Consider the following 16,910-nt stretch of genomic DNA (forward strand, 5'->3'; position numbering starts at 1 on the left):
GAGAGAAAAAAAGCTGAGACCGTAATTTTCGATTAAAACAGCGACTTTGCAGTATTTTTTTGTATGTTGTATTTGCGATTTTTGGGTCTCATTTGATAGAATGAAAGATATATTACAGAAAGAGAGATGATTTTGATTGATTTTAGTACTGGAAATGGCTTGAAACTGAGCTCAAAGTAGAGGAAATGTTAACTTTTGGCCGTTTTTCAAGAGTAAACAAATGACCTCGCACGTCTAATACACACCAACTGGTGGGCCTAATGTACGTTCACAAATGTGATGATATTATTTATACAATTATTACAATATTGCATAACAATAAATCCTGTTTTTTGGTTTGAATATAAAATCATTATGTGAATAAAAAATCAAAATGGAATTCATTTGTAAAGCCTCAAAACATAACTAATGAACAGAGGAAATGTTAGTTTAGGGCAGAAATGCCTGCATTGTTTATTATGGACCCTGTTTTGAAATTGGAATATTTTGAACTTTGCGTTAAATTGGCCAAATTACCATTTTCCGATCACTTTATTTTGTAGTTGAAACAGTTGATGTGGCAATTTCTTGTGCTCAATCGATAGAATGGAAGGAATACTAATAACTAAGAATTTGGTCGACTGGAATAAAGTAATTGGCCTAAAATGGGAGTCAAAGTCGGCAAAATCGCCGCTACGTTAATATCACTGACACATCAAAATTCGCGAGAGCATAATTTCGTCAATTTTCCATCAAATTTTGTACTTTTTGGTTTATTACCTTCAGAAAAAGATTCTCTACCATTTCATAAGAAAAAATAACAAAATTTCTTTTTTGAAAATTCTTGGACCCTGGTGTATACTTTGAAATTTAGCCTCTGGACCCTGAAAGAGTTAATAATAATATTAGTATTCACTATACGTATATCTGTGCAAAAAAAATGGCTTATCTTATCTCTAATGATCGTTTGTCATGCAGTGCTATATACAAGTTTTTAGGTGAGAAGATGAGTATAACGAACTTATTGTCCCATCGTATTCCACTTGAACCTGGTACTAGACCTATCTATATACCTGCGTACAGAATGCCTCATTCACAAGTTGCTGTCGCAGAAGAATTGATCAATCAAATGCTTGATGATGGAGTTATTGCACCTAGCAATTCACCTTGGAATGCACCCTTGATCCTGGTACCTAAGAAGGATGGTACTTGGTGCCCAGTGATTGACTTTAGGAAGTTAAATGCGAAAACTATCCCAGATCGCTTCCCACTTCCTGTACTGGGTGATCTTTTACGTAACATCGGAGATAACAAAGTCTTTTCAACCCTGGACTTGTTACAAGGGTTTTGGCAAGTCCCTCTTCACGAGGACAGCCAAGAGCTAACTGCATTCTCCACTCCTACAGGTCATTATCACTTCCTCCGTATGGTGTTTGGATTACGATCCTCCCCTATCACGTTCTCAAGGCTCATGACTAATATCTTTAGAGGTCTCATAGGTAATGCACTTATGGTGTACTTAGATGACGTAATCGTCATGTCTAAAGACATGGATACACACTTGAAAAGACTTGATGTAGTACTTGGTAAGCTTGAAGAAGCCAATTTAACCCTTTCAGGGTCCAAGGCCCAAATCTGGAGTCACGCACCAGTGTCCAAGAATTTTCAAAAAAAAAATTTGTTATTTTTTCTTATGAAATCGTAGAGAATCTTTTTGTGAAGGTAATAAAACAAAAAGTACGAAATTTGGTGGAAAATTGACGAAATTATGCTCTCGCGAATTTTGATGTGTCAGCGATATTTACGAATCGGCGATTTTGCCGACTTTGACTCCCATTTTAGGCCAATTACATTATTCCAATCAACCAAATTCTTAGTTATTTCACTAGTATTACTTCTATTCTATCGATTGAGCACAAGAAATCGCCAAGTCAACTGTTTCAACTACAAAATAAAGTGATCGGAAATTGTTAATTTGGCCAATTTAACACAAAGTTCAAAATATTCCAATTTCAAAATAGGGTCCAGAATGAACAATGTAGGCATTCCTGGCACTAAACTAACATTTCCTCTGTTCATTAGTTATGTTTTGAGGCTTTACAAATAAATTCCATTTTGATTTTTTATTCACACAATGAATTTTTATTCACACCAAAAAATAGAAGATTTACTGTTATGCAATACTGTAATAATTGTATAAATATCATCACCATATTTGTGAATGTATATTAGACCCACCAGCTGACGTGTATTAGACGTGTGAGGTCGTTTGTTTACTCTTGAATATCGGCAAAAATTTAACATTTCTGCTACTTTGAGCTCAGTTTCAAGCCATTTCCAGTGCTAAAACCAATCAAAATCATCTCTATTTCTGTAATATGTCTTCCATTCTATCAAATGAGACCAAGAAATCGCAAATACAACTATAAAAAACATACGAAAAAACACTGCAAAGTTGCTGTTTTAATCGAAAAATCATGATTTCATTTTTTTTCTCTCATTATACACAGTGTGCTGCAGGATCTGTTTTATGTGGTGCACACATACCACATAGATGTATTCTCTCATATCTAGGCCCAAATGTACCACTCACAGTTTATCAGAGTGAGCTGAGCTCATGACATAGATCTACGGTTTGGACCCTGAACGTAAAGCCGTAGATCTACGGGACGGACCCTGAAAGGGTTAAAGATCAAACTGTCTAAATGTCAGTTTTTCAGATCAGAAATTAAGTTTCTTGGTCACGTAGTCACTCCTAGAGGGGTTATGACTGACCAAAGTAAAGTAACTGCAGTACTAAATTTTCCAACACCCAAAACTGCTGATGCCGTAAGATCCTTTGTGGGCTTAGCAGGTTTTTATTTGAAATACTTTTGGCCTCGTATGGCAACTGATATTTCTGAGTATGTTAAGAAATGTAGTGTCTGCATGCAACATAAAGGTAATGTTAATGGTCCTAATCCAATGCAAGTGTATCCAACCACTAACGAACCTTGGGAAAGAGTTGCGCTAGATGTTAACTAATTTCCAATGTTCCTTCCAGGGCAACAAACATCTGTGTGTTATGGTAGACCATTTCACCAGATATTGTGAGTTAGTTCCTATTGCAGATAAGACTGCCGAGACAGTAGCTAAAGCGTTTAAAGAACGCATTATCTGCAGGCATAGCACCCCTAAGTCCCTAGTAACAGATAATGGAGGTGAATTCTGTAATGAGATTCTTGAAAATTTGTGCACCTTGTACAAGATCTCTAAATCCACCATTGTTCCTCATCATCCTGCCAGCAATGGGTTAGCGGAACGTACCAATAAGAAAGTACTTGATGTCTTGAGAGCCACTATTATCAATCCCAACAGTGAAACTTGGGATGAAGTTATACCTGATGTGCAGCGTGCTATAAATTCTGCTTACAATGTTTCTATAGGTGACACTCCACATTATGCATTGTATGGTGTAGATAAACGTTTGCCTTATGAGTTGCTATATTCTAATCCGAAAACCAAATTACAACCCTGATGATTTCATAGCAACTCGTACCACCTTAGCTCAAAGTGTTTTTAAAAGAATCCGTGAAACACTTCATAAATCAACAGCAAAATTTACAAGAGTCGCAAACACTCGAGCAAAGCCATCCAAAATCAAAGTAGGTTCGAGAGTTATGCTGACTAACTTTAACAAAACGTCTGCAATGCCTAAGCTTGATCAAAAGTTTGTTGGTCCTTATCGAGTAGTTGAACATATCACTGGTAATAAGTACATGTATAAGGTTAGAGAAATTAGTACTGGTCAGTATAAAGAATCGCATTTAGATCATATGAAGTTAGTATGTGATGATAATGATGCTCCAACCCAGACTAATGTGACAGACTCTGACAATCCTCCTGATCCTGTACTCTCTACCTCTGATACTCAGTCAGACGATCAACCTGAATGTCGTTATTCCCTACGTACACGACAGGTATTGAGAAATCCTTAAGTATCATTTGTTACTTCCAATTCAGATTTGCCTCAAATACAGCATGAGTTAGCCAGTGCAACAGAGTTTGATCCTCCCAGAGATGACACCCATTCTGTATATATCAATCTCACCCTAGCAGAGTTGGGGTTAAATGTAAATAACCTGTATAGATGAATAATTACAGTATCGAACATTATTCGCCTACACAGTAGGCTTCTTCAGTCGAGTACAGAAAAGTTGATAGAAGCAGAAGAGACTTGAAGACGATGTAATCAGTCCATCACCCTTAAAGTTTTGAGGTGGTCAGTCCCTCAGTCTGGAGAAGAGCGTTGTTCCAAAGTTTGAAACAATATGGAGTTGAAGTGACAGGATGGAGCCTTATATAGCGCCAGGAGGTGAGACGTAGGTCACTAGTAGAACGCAGATGTTGGGAGGTCAGGTCCCTCTCAAATCCAGTCGTTCTCACTAGTAGAGGTAGTCGAAGTTGATTTCAGGTCTGTACCAAGATACCCTTGTGTTGCAGTGTCTGACAGATTGAACATTAAAATGGTATAAAATACCGACAGATTGTTAGGTAAGACACATATGCAACAGTTAGGTATCTTTATTTCGAAACGTTTCGCCTACACAGTAGGCTTCTTCAGTCGAGTACAGAAAAGTTGATAGAAGCAGAAGAGACTTGAAGACGATGTAATCAGTCCATCACCCTTAAAGTTTTGAGGTGGTCAGTCCCCCAGTCTGGAGAAGAGCATTGTTCCAAAGTTTGAAACAATATGGAGTTGAAGTGACAGGATGGAGCCTTATATAGTGCCAGGAGGTGAGACGTAGGTCACTAGTAGAACGCAGATGTTGGGAGGTCAGGTCCCTCTCAAATCCAGCCGTTCTCACTAGTAGAGGTAGTCGAAGTTGATTTCAGGTCTGTACCAACGTGTAGGCGAAACGTTTCGAAATAAAGATACCTAACTGTTGCATATGTGTCTTACCTAACAATTACAGTATCAACTTAACAGTATTCACTAATTTTTTTTTTTTTTGTGTGTTCACGTTCTCTCCGAATTCTGAGAGTTAACAGTCTAGATTTGAGTGCACCGAATCTGCCTTTCTGTTAAACACTTCTTTCTTTGTATATATTCCTTCCTTAGAATCCGTAGATCACATGAATACAGATCGATTGATCAAATTTTTTTTTATCACTTCTATTGTGTAATCCCAACGTTGAGTTTCAGTCGATGAGTTGTGCTATATTATACCTTGTATTGCATTACAGTTTTATTACAGTTTCAATTATGTAAGCTTCCATTCCAATATTCTACTTATGTATGTTATAATGTTCAATTGTTGTGTACTTTGACATTGTATAGAATCAGCCCAAGCCGTACACCTGCCATCTCTAGTTTGTATTAGTTGTATGTCGGGACGACATACATTAGCGTCGCCGAGCTCTCAGTAGTAGTACCAGTTCCTAGCAACCAGTTACCAGTAACCAGTGTACCAGTAGATGACTCACTACCAACCGTCTGTGTGAATCATTGACTGTATTCATATTGCTGCTGACCATAGCAGGATTTCAAACACCCTCACCCGTAGGCACTATGGGTCAGTCTTAGTTAGGCAGCAGAGAGAGACAGGTCGGCTGTTGGCGCTTCCCATACTTCCCGATATATATTATACGTACAACCAGCCTACAAGACGTAGGTCACTAGTAGAACGCAGATGTTGGGAGGTCAGGTCCCTCTCAAATCCAGCCGTTCTCACTAGTAGAGGTAGTCGAAGTTGATTTCAGGTCTGTACCAACGTGTAGGCGAAACGTTTCGAAATAAAGATACCTAACTGTTGCATATGTGTCTTACCTAACAATTACAGTATCAACTTAACAGTATTCAATAATTTTTTTTTTTTTTTTGTGTTCACATTCTCTCCGAATTCTGAGAGTTAACAGTCTAGATTTGAGTGCACCGAATCTGCCTTTCTGTTAAACACTTCTTTCTTTGTATATATTCCTTCCTCAGAATCTGTAGATCACATGAATACAGATCGATCGATCAAAATTTTTTTTATCACTTCTATTGTGTAATCCCAACGTTGAGTTTCAGTCGATGAGTTGTGCTATATTATACCTTGTATTGCATTACAGTTTTATTACAGTTTCAATTATGTAAGCTTCCATTCCAATATTCTACTTATGTATGTTATAATGTTCAATTGTTGTGTACTTTAACATTGTATAGAATCAGCCCAAGCTGTACACCTGCCGTCTCTAGTTTGTATTAGTTGTATGTCGGGACGACATACGTTAGCATCGCCGAGCTCTCAGTAGTAGTACCAGTTCCTAGCAACCAGTTACCAGTAACCAGTGTACCAGTAGATGACTCACTACCAACCGTCTGTGTGAATCATTGACTGTATTCGTATTGCTGCTGACCATAGCAGGATTTCAAACACCCTCACCCGTAGGCACTATGGGTCAGTCTTAGTTAGGTAGCAGAGAGAGACAGGTCGGCTGTTGGCGCTTCCCATACTTCCCAATATATATTATACGTACAACCAGCCTACGTGAGTATTCTTACCCCATCCACGTATCGAAAACCCACATGACAATGCAGTGCTATATACAAGTTTTTATTGCCATATTAGAACTATTGCAAGGTATGATAATCTTCAAACCATTGGGTGAGATTATCATACACATATGTATCTGTTCACTTGTGTGGCTTTCTGGTTGCGTGAAAACATGCATAACATCGTTTCTGTGCTTTTCTTTTCTTCTTTTCTGTAGGAGGAATAGTATGAGGGAAGTGTGCACCAGGCTTCAGCCGAAATGGATCACTTACACTGCCATGGTTGCAATATGTTGACTGAGACTACCTGGTATTTTTTCTGTTATCTGCTTTACGATAGATGAAAATCAACCAATTTGGGTCAGTGTCCTGTTTTCACCAGGACCATATTATGTGCATTTAGCACTACAACATCCAGTAGATGGAAAAAATAATTTCTTATACCACTTGAAGCTCCTTCAGACACATTCCACAGAGAAAATTTGCATGTCACATTTATCTACCACATGCATGTTGGTAATGTAGTCAATGACTGTGAGTGGTTTCACACTAGGTTCATCTGTTTGCCAGTCATCCCTTTTAGTTTGCTTCATCTGATGCCTGTTTACAGTCATCAACATTGTTACAGCTCTCTCATCATGCCATAGAAATGCCTTAATGTCATTAGTATGAATTTCCTGCACTTCACTAGTATCCAGGACCCTCATGAATGGTGATATGTATTTTCTGTTTCCTCTCACTGTCCTACACATCTGTTCACCTTGAGGAAATCACGAAGAGAAGGGCTTGTGTAGCAATTATCTGAATAGGGTATGCTCCTTACCTGATTTGGTTCTATCGTATTCATCAGTAACAAAAAGTGATCAGTGGGCATGATTTCAATGAAAGCTGGACTTGATATAAGTCTGTCTGTACTCCAGTACTTTAATATATTATTCCTATGGGTGTGTGGCATCAGTATTAATGTTGCACAGAACAGATACATCTCTGTAACACTTATGTCCTTCCATTGTCAAAGCCGTAATTTCATTGAAACATAAGAGTTGGGCACCATGTACTTGTAATAGTTAGTTGTTTGAGTAACAATATTGTTCATCATTGTGTCATCAAAGAATAACGAAGTCAAGTTCAGTGGAATCCTTTGTTATAGAACAGTTTGGCAGAATTCCACTATTGCTATCATCAAACTGTGAAATATTTGGTGTATAATATTTGCCATTGGTGTCATAGCTTGTAGAGGTGTCACTGCTGGTGATGTTGTTACTACTGGTGGTATTGCTACTGGTATTGTCATTGGTGTTCTTGTTGGCATGGCTGGTGCTGTTGTCACTGCTGTTGTTGCTGTCATGGCTGTTGTCACAGCTGGTCTTCGTGCTTCATGTCATTTTCTGATACAAATGAAAGCACCATCAATGTCCCAATCACCTGCAACACTATCTTCTCTATCTCTATCACTATCACTGAAACATCACTCCAGTGAGAACCAGACCTTAGTGCAGCGTCTCTCCAGTGTTTGTTTTATAGAAGAATATATCGCATCACTGTCACTGGAATCAGCACTCTCCTTCTCATACATATATTCCTCTCCACTGTCATAGCTCAAATCACATTAATCACCATGCAAATCTGGAGTAAAAAGTAGTTGACATCCACTTTGTGGTAAGACCAGAGGTGGAAGGCACTGCTATATCTTGAGTTGAACTAGCAGTTCCTTCATTCCTGGTCAAACTACAATTACCGTCACCTTCAAACCCAGGAAATGATGCTCCATTATCTTTATCCTCAATGTCATTGATATCAGAATTGAACAGGATTGCCTGGATTTCACTGCAAGAAAGGTTGGAGTGTTGGCCAGCCATGGTGAGCCCATGTTTACTAGGTGATAATACCCACAGTGCCCTGTGCATACCCGCACAGCCTGGATGTTTTTTCTAGGAGACACGAGGTAGCTAGTGACTTGAGCAACAGCTGAGGCCAAAAAATAATCCTTTTTTATATACTGGTACAGTATTGCTCAGTTTCTATTAACCAGGCATTTTATTTTCGAAACTTCCACTTGAGAGTCCAGGATTGTTTAGAACATGGCACCTAAACCAATATCTGGCATTTTTCATCTTTTTTTCACACTGGCACATTATTTAAAATACAGTATGTATTGGTAGACAACTGCCCAGCAATTTGCTGCATTTTTTAAAATACACATACTGTATGTACGAGTTTCGAACTTATTTCATTCCAGAGTGCTGTTTGAGTACCAATACAGAACGAACTTGTTCCCATAAGGAATAATGTAAATTAGATTAGTCCGTTTCAGACCCCCAAAAATACACTTACAAATGCACTGACACAAATACGCTTACATAATTGGTCAAGTTGGGAGCAGTTCGAAACTTGGGGTACCGCTGTACTTGAGAAACCACCATAGTGTAATTTTTTTTTTTTTTTTTTTTTTTTTTTTTTTTTTTTTTTTTTTTTTTTTTTTTTAGAGTACAGTGGGTAGGGAACTCATTAACCATCATTCATTCAGTGCCATATTGTCTTGCTAGACGTGAGGAGACAACACAGCTTGATTGACCCCATATTTATTTTAATTTTTATTTCTTAGTAATACCCAGTTCCACAAAGTTAGGAGAGAGGATTGTGTGGGGGTTGTTATTTGCTAGGAAATGTTGAAGGTAGGGGGTAAAGGAGGTTTTGTGTGAGGAGTCTAGACTTCCAGCAAATATGCGTGAGTGTGTTGGATAGGAGCGACTGGAAGCAGACTGTTTTTATGACTTGACATGCTGTTGGAATGTGAGCAAAGTAATATTTTTGAAGGGATTCAGGGAAACTGGTTAGCCGGACTCAAATCCTGGAGGTGGGAAGTACAGTGCCTGTGCTCTGAAGGAGGGGTGGAGATATGTTGCAGTTTTTGAGCTGTAGTGTAGGTATGCCTCTGGCAAGACAGTAATGGAGCGAGAGATGATGAAAGTATTTCTTCTTTTTCGGATCATCCTGCCTGGTGGGAAATGGCCGATGTATTAATAAGAAAAACTATTTCTTTCACTGTGAGCCCTGCTTGTGAATCCTTGGCTCATGTACATTATTTCATTCCTTGTTGCTAAGCATGTATATATTTCTTTAGTACAGTTCCTGTCAGATGATTCATTTGCCCTACAGATGATTTTTAATAACACCAGAAATTATGAGAATTTAAGGTCTGAATGCAGTACTAGGGGCAAAATGTGTCTAAAATGTATTTCCCCTAATTTTTTTGTAATTATAATTAAGTAAGACATTCACAAATTCACTCTTCATGCACATGGGTTCCCCACCAGCCACCTTCCACCAAACTGTAACTTGAGTGTAGATAACTTGGGACCTGTTTTTCCATAGAAACTTGTTATAATTAGAGATACATTTCTGATCCACACACTCGTTCCATTTCTCACCCTTTGATCCACACACTCGTCCCATATCTCACCCACCACACACTCATCCCATTCCTCACACACCACATACTTGTCCCATTCCTCACACACCAAACATTCAACTACAGCAAGGAGGAAGTAGAGAACAAAGACTAGCGTGTGCAAGAAGGAGTGATTGAGTGACTGGTTAGGTGAGTGGGGATAAGAGAGGGAGGGAGTACAGTAGGTAAGTGGGAATAAGAAAGGGAGGGAGTGACTAGGTAGTTGAATGGGAATCGAAGAGGGTGAGAGGGAGTGTAAGTACTGCTTGCTCCTATACATCTCTACTCTCTTCTTCTTTTGTACGTACACCTCAGTAATTAAGCAATTTTTACTACTGCTGTTTTGAAAGTGTTAAGAAACTGTACTGATTGTACAGTAGGACCCTCATACCCAGGGGTCCGGTATCAGTGATTTCAGTTATCCACTGTTTACCCTGGCCTGAAAATAAGCCTTAATTTTGCTTAATAATGGGCTCAAAGTGCAAAAATAATGATGTTGGAAGTTCTTCAAAGCCTAAGAGAAGCCATGAAGTACTTCCCATCAGTGAAAAAGTGATAATTCTCCACTTATTGTGTATCTGTCAATTAAACTTTATAATAGGTACGTATAGGACTTATATATAGGGTTCGCTACTATCCACAGTTTCGATATGGTCTTTAAAACGTATACTCTGTGCAGATATGGGGGTCCTACTGTGTAATATTAGTAAACATTCTTACATCTCCAGTGTTAGGGAAAATAGATTCTGAGTTTTAAACACTTCACTCATGAACATTTTTTCTGGAAGGCATTAATCTCATGGGCTAGTACTCTGTATTATCAGTCAGTGTTTAATTAATGTGTATATGTTAATTAACCCTTTGACTGTTTCGGCCGTTTATATACATCTTACGAGCCAGTGTTTCAGATGTATATATACTCAATAATTCTAGCAGCTTCAAATCAAGCAGGAGAAAGCTGGTAGGCCCACGTGTGAGAGAATGGGTCTGTGTGGTCAGTGTGCACTGTATAAAAAAAATCCTGCAGCATGCAGTACATAATGAGAAAAAAAACTAACTGTTTTTTTGGATTAAAATGCCGACTTTGAGGTGTATTTTCGTATAGTATTTATCGTTGTATTCTCATTTTCATGGTCTCACATGATAAAATGGAAAACATATTGCAGAAATAGAGATGACTTTGATTAGTTTCACGATGAAAACGACCTTGAAATTGAGATCAAAGTAGCGGAAATGTTCGATTTTTATCAATGTTAAAGAGTAAGCAGATCACACCACACGTCCAATACACGTCAACTGGGGAGTCTGATATTCTTTCACTAGTTCACTGATATTATTTATGCCATTTTTACAATAATGCAGTAGTCTGCGTAACAGTAAATCTTCTATTTTTTGTGTGAATAACAAATCAAAATAAAGCAAGAATAATATAAGAGGGGCCTGGAGACGTTTCTAATGAACAGAGGATATGTTATTTTAGTGCTAAGAATGTCTGCGTTGTTTATTCTGGATCCTATTTTGAAATTGGCATCATTTTTAATTTGTGTGAAATTGGCCAAATTGCCAAATTCTGACCACTTTATTAGGTAGTTGAAGTTGGTAAATGGGCAGTTCCTTGTACTCAGTTGATAGAAAAAATGGAGTTCTAAAGAAGTAGCTATGAGTTTGATCGACGGGAACAATGGAATTGGCCGAAAATAAACCTCAAAGTTGGCGACATTGCCACTTTGTATATATCGCTGAGGTCTCTAACTTTGCGGGAGTGTAATTCCGTAAGTTTTTGATCAAATTTCATACTTTTGGTGTCATTACCATCAGAAAAAGATTCTCTATCATTTCATAAGAATTTTTTTTTTTCCCCCAGAATTTTGTGATGTAGAATGACAATTTCAGAAATGGGCTTACGACAGTCAAAGGGTTAAATATAATAGAATTACAGGAGAGTATAGTATTGTCATTGAATGTTGATGCTGTCTTACTCACTGACAGTGGTTTCCACACCCATAAGTAGTCCTGTCATTTGGAAGGGCAAGTCTGTGTTTCTAAGTACAGTAAAATTCCCATATCCATGGATTCGATTTCCATCATTTCGGTTATCCAGGGTTTACCGTTGCCCAGAAATAAGCCTTAATTTTCTTTAATAATAACACTAAAGCACAAACGTAGTGATGGTGGGAGTTCTTCAATGCCTAAGAGAAGCCGTGAAGTGCTTCCCTTCAGTGAAAAGTGCTAATTCTCCTCTTATTGTGCATAATTCATCAATTGAACTTTATCATAGGTATGAATGCAAATGAAAAATGACTTGTATATAGGGTTTGCCACTATCCACGGTTTCGGGTATCCACTGTAGGTCTTGGAATGTATCCCTTGTGGATACAGGGGACAATTGTACTGTAATTAGTTGGCTTCAGAGTGGTAACAAATGTGGATCATTGTAAGTCAGGGACCTACTCTGCAGTTTATGGTATATGCTAATTATATTGTACAGTAGAGTATATGGTACATGCAAGTTATGTTGCATATAATGTTTTGCTTAATACACAGAGTTGGCAGAATGCGAGGATCAGTTTACTTTCAAGTTACTTTTCCATGGAGGAGGAGGAAGAACTTACATTCTTGCAGCAGACTCTCAAGAATCTCTCGAGGCATGGATGAAGGCACTGGCTCGGGCTTCATACGACTATCTCAAACTCATGGTGGCAGAGCTTCAGAAGCAGTTAGATGAACTTAATGGTTAGTATTACACATTGGTTTTATATTTTTTTTTTTTTTTTAATTTTTGTGTTATATAGAGGTTCACCTGTATATAACTGTGTATATTTTGTCCTCTTAACACTGAACAAATGCAGTCTTAAGTCATAGCCAGAGGTTAACCCTGCTGCCTCTGAAAAAATTTCTTATTCTGCAAAAAATTTAGTTGAGCTTAAGAAACCTTTTTAGTGTATCTCATATTTTTATGGTGCTTAGTAAGATTCCTTTAAAACAAACCATACCCCCGGCCAGGATTGAACCCGCGGTCATAGAGTCTCAAAACTCCAGCCCGTCGCGTTAGCCACTAGACCAGCTAGCCACAATAAGATTCATCCAACTAGGTATATTTCTACACCATAGGAAAGTTAGCACAGGCACCTCTGTGACCACAAATGCAAGTTTTTACAGACGAATCTCCAGCTAGCGTGGCCGTGACGAACTCTAGCTCAAGTCCCTTCACTGCCGTCAACATGACTCAAGAAATCGTAATGACACGATTGCAAATAAACCATACCCCCGGCCAGGATTGAACCCGCGGTCATAGAGTCTCAAAACTCCAGCCCGTCGCGTTAGCCACTAGACCAGCTAGCCACAATAAGATTCATCCAACTAACCGCGGGTTCAATCCCGGCCGGGGGTATGGTTTATTTGCAATCGTGTCATTACGATTTCTTGAGTCATGTTGACGGCAGTGAAGGGACTTGAGCTAGAGTTCGTCACGGCCACGCTAGCTGGAGATTCGTCTGTAAAAACTTGCATTTGTGGTCACAGAGGTGCCTGTGCTAACTTTCCTATGGTGTAGAAATATACCTAGTTGGATGAATCTTATTGTGGCTAGCTGGTCTAGTGGCTAACGCGACGGGCTGGAGCTTTGAGACTCTATGACCGCGGGTTCAATCCCGGCCGGGGGTATGGTTTATTTGCAATCGTGTCATTACGATTTCTTGAGTCAAGATTCCTTTAGATGTATGCTGGTTTTTCTGTATCACACACAGATCCAGATTGTCACCCATAATTCTCCTATTTATTTTACTAGTGTTATTATCTTTGTAAGCTTGCTTTATATGTATTGGCATAATATTCTTGGCAATAACCAAGTAATGTTCATTGGTGGCTTTGGAGAACTGTGCTGGCTGTAGAACAATTATTATGATGACTAAAAAGTTGGAAGGGCAGACATTTATGTGTAGTACCACATATGCTTCAGCAACTTACATATGAAGCTGAAGCTGATAAAACCTGTTGTCCAAGGAGGAGCTGAGTCAGGCTAAATTGTGCCTGACTTGCTGCAAGACAGAACAGCAGTCAACTTCCCAAGTTTATTTATGTGGCCTTTGAGACCGGTTTCTTCTTCTTTTGTAGCATTCTTTAATGTTATTTTTTGAATCATTAATGGCTGTTCCCCTGACTTTTTATAACACAAATAGGTGGAGACAAAAAATGTTATCTGTGGAGGCAAAGAAGGGAATGTATGAAAGTATAGTAGTATCAACACTCTTATATGGGTGTGAAGCTTGGGTTGTAAATGTTGCAGCGAGGAGGCGGTTGGAGGCAGTGGAGATGTCCTCTCTAAGGGCAGTGTGTGGTGTGCATATTATGCAGAAAATTTGGAGTGTGGAAATTTGGAGGAGGTGTGGAGTTAATAAAAGCATTAGTCAGAGGGCTGAAGAGGGGTTGTTGAGATGGTTCAGTCATTTAGAGAGAATGGATCAAAGTAGAATGACATGGAGAGCATATAAATCTGTAGGGGAAGGAAGGCGGTGTAGGGGTCATCCTCGAAAAGGTTGGAGGGAGGGGGTAAAGGAGGATTTGTGGGCGAGGGGCTTGGACTTCCAGCAAGCATGCGTGAGCGTGTTAGATAGGAGTGAATGGAGACAAATGGAATTTGGGACCTGACGAGCTGGTGGAGTGTGAGCAGGGTAATATTTAGTGAAGGGATTCAGGGAAACTGGTTATTTTGTATGGCTGGACATGAGTCCTGGAAGTGGGAAGTACAATGCCTGCACTTTAACCCTTTGAGGGTCGACAGGCCCTCTCCGAAACTCGTTCTCAGGGTCGGCCAAATTTAAAAAAAAAAAAAAATATTTTCTCTTATGAAAAGATAGAGAATCTTTTCCCGATCATAAAGACACCAAAAGTTTGAAATTTGATAGAAAACTTACGGAATTATGCTCTCGCAAAGTTAGCGGTCTCAGCGATGTTTACGCATCGGCGATTTTGCCCACTTTGAGCCCCATTTTCGGCCAATTTCACTGTACTAGTCGACAAAAAACATGAATATTTCGCTAGAACTACATTTTTTCTATCGAATGGGTGCAAGAAACCACTCATTTATGAAATTCAACTATCCAGTACAGTGGTCAGAATTTAGCAATTTTGCCAATTTCACACAAATTTCAAAAGATGCCAATTTCCGAATAGGGTCCAGAATAAACAAGAAAGACATTCCTGGCACTAAAATGACATTTCCTCTAGTCATTAGTCATGTCTCAAGGCCCCTCTTATATTCTTTTGCTTTCCACTTTGAATTTTTATTTTCACAAAAAATATAAGATTTACTGTTATGCAGACTACTGCATTAGTGTAAAAAATGGTATAAATATTATTGTTGCACTTGTGAAAGAATATTAGACTCACCAGTTGACGTGTATTGCACGCTTGGCACGATTTGTTTACTTTTGAAGTTTGGTAAAAATCGAACATTTCTGCTACTTTGAGCTCAATTTCAAGGCACCTTTCTTTGTAAAACCAGTCAAAATCATCTCAATTTCTGTAATATGTCTTCCTTTCTATAAAATGAGACCAAGAAAACTAGAATACAACAATAAATACCATACGAAAATACACTGCAAAGTCGCTGATTTATTAAAAAAAAATCGTCAAAGTTTTTTTTCTCTCATTATGCACTATGTGCTGCAGGATTTTTTTTAGACTGTGCACACTGACCACATAGACCCATTCTTTCATATGAAGGCCTACCAGCTTTCTCCCACTAGATTTGAGGCCGCTAGAATTTATGAGTACTAGTACGTCAAAAACCCCTACGCGTAAAACGTACTAGTACGACGAAAACCCTCAAAGGGTTAAAGGAGTGGTGTGGGATATTGGCAGTTTGGAGGGATATGTTGTGTATCTTTATACGTATATGCTTCTGAACTGTTGTATTCTGAGCATTTCTGCAAAAACAGTGATTATGTGTGAGTGAGGTGAAAGTGTTGAATGATGATGAAAGTATTTTCTTTTTGGGGATTTTCTTTCTTTTTGGGTCACCCTGCCTCGGTGGGAGACAGCTGACTTGTTAAAAAAAAAAAAATAGGTAGGGTACCTTAACCCTTTGACTGTCGCAAGCCCCTTTCTGAAACTGTCATTCTATGTTGCAAAATTTTTGGAAAAAAAAATAGTTTTTATCATGAAATGCTCCCGCGAAGTTAGCGGTCTCGGCAACCTATACGCATCGACGATTTTGCCAACTTTGAGCCCTGTTTTTGGCCAATTCCATTGTTCCAGTTGACCAAACTCATAGCTATTTCTTTAGAGCTCCATTTTTTCTATCAATTGAGTACAAGAAACTGCCCATTTACCGATTGGAACTACCCAATAAAGTGGTCAGAAATTGGCAGTTTGGCCAATTTCACGCAAATTAAAAAAGATGCCAATTTCAAAATAGTGTCCAGGATAAACAATGTAGACATTCTTGGCACTAAAATAACATATCCTCTGTTCATTAGTCATATCTCTATGCCCCTCTTATATTACTATTGCTTTCTATTTTGATTTTTTATTCATACAAAAAATACAAAATTTACTGTTATGCAGACTACTGCATTATTGTAAAAATGGTATAAATAATATCAGTGCGCTAGTGAAAGAATATCAGACTCCCCAGTTGACGTGTATTGGATGTGTGGTGTGATTTGCTCACTCTTGAACATTGGCAAAAATCGAACATTTCCTCTACTTGGAGCTTAATTTCAAGGTCCTTTCTGCAATATGTTTTCCATTTTGTCATGTGAGACCATGAAAACGAGAATACAATGATAAATACTATACGAAAATACACCTCAAAGTCAGCGTTTTAATCCAAAAAAACGGTCAGTTTTTTTTCCTCATTATGCACTGCATGCTGCAGGATTTTTTTTATGTGGTGCACACTGACCACACAGACCCATTCTCTCATATGTGGGCCTACCAGCTTTCTCCTGCTTGATTTGA

General features: G+C 38.6%; 1 protein-coding gene across 7 annotated transcripts in view; it reads left to right on the forward strand.

Annotated features, from left to right (window-relative positions):
- The window catches only part of LOC128690333 (sesquipedalian-1), an 88,962-nt gene that overhangs the window by 35,082 nt on the left and 36,970 nt on the right, over positions 1-16,910 (forward strand). For all 7 annotated transcript variants that reach the window (XM_053779019.2, XM_053779021.2, XM_053779020.2 and 4 more), the window contains one exon: positions 12,492-12,680. In XM_053779019.2, coding sequence (XP_053634994.1) covers positions 12,492-12,680 — 189 coding nt within the window. The remainder of the gene's footprint in view (positions 1-12,491; positions 12,681-16,910) is intronic.

This window comes from Cherax quadricarinatus, chromosome 32 (genome assembly GCF_038502225.1).
Source record: "Cherax quadricarinatus isolate ZL_2023a chromosome 32, ASM3850222v1, whole genome shotgun sequence".
In the NCBI taxonomy this organism is placed as follows: Eukaryota; Metazoa; Arthropoda; class Malacostraca; order Decapoda; family Parastacidae; genus Cherax; species Cherax quadricarinatus.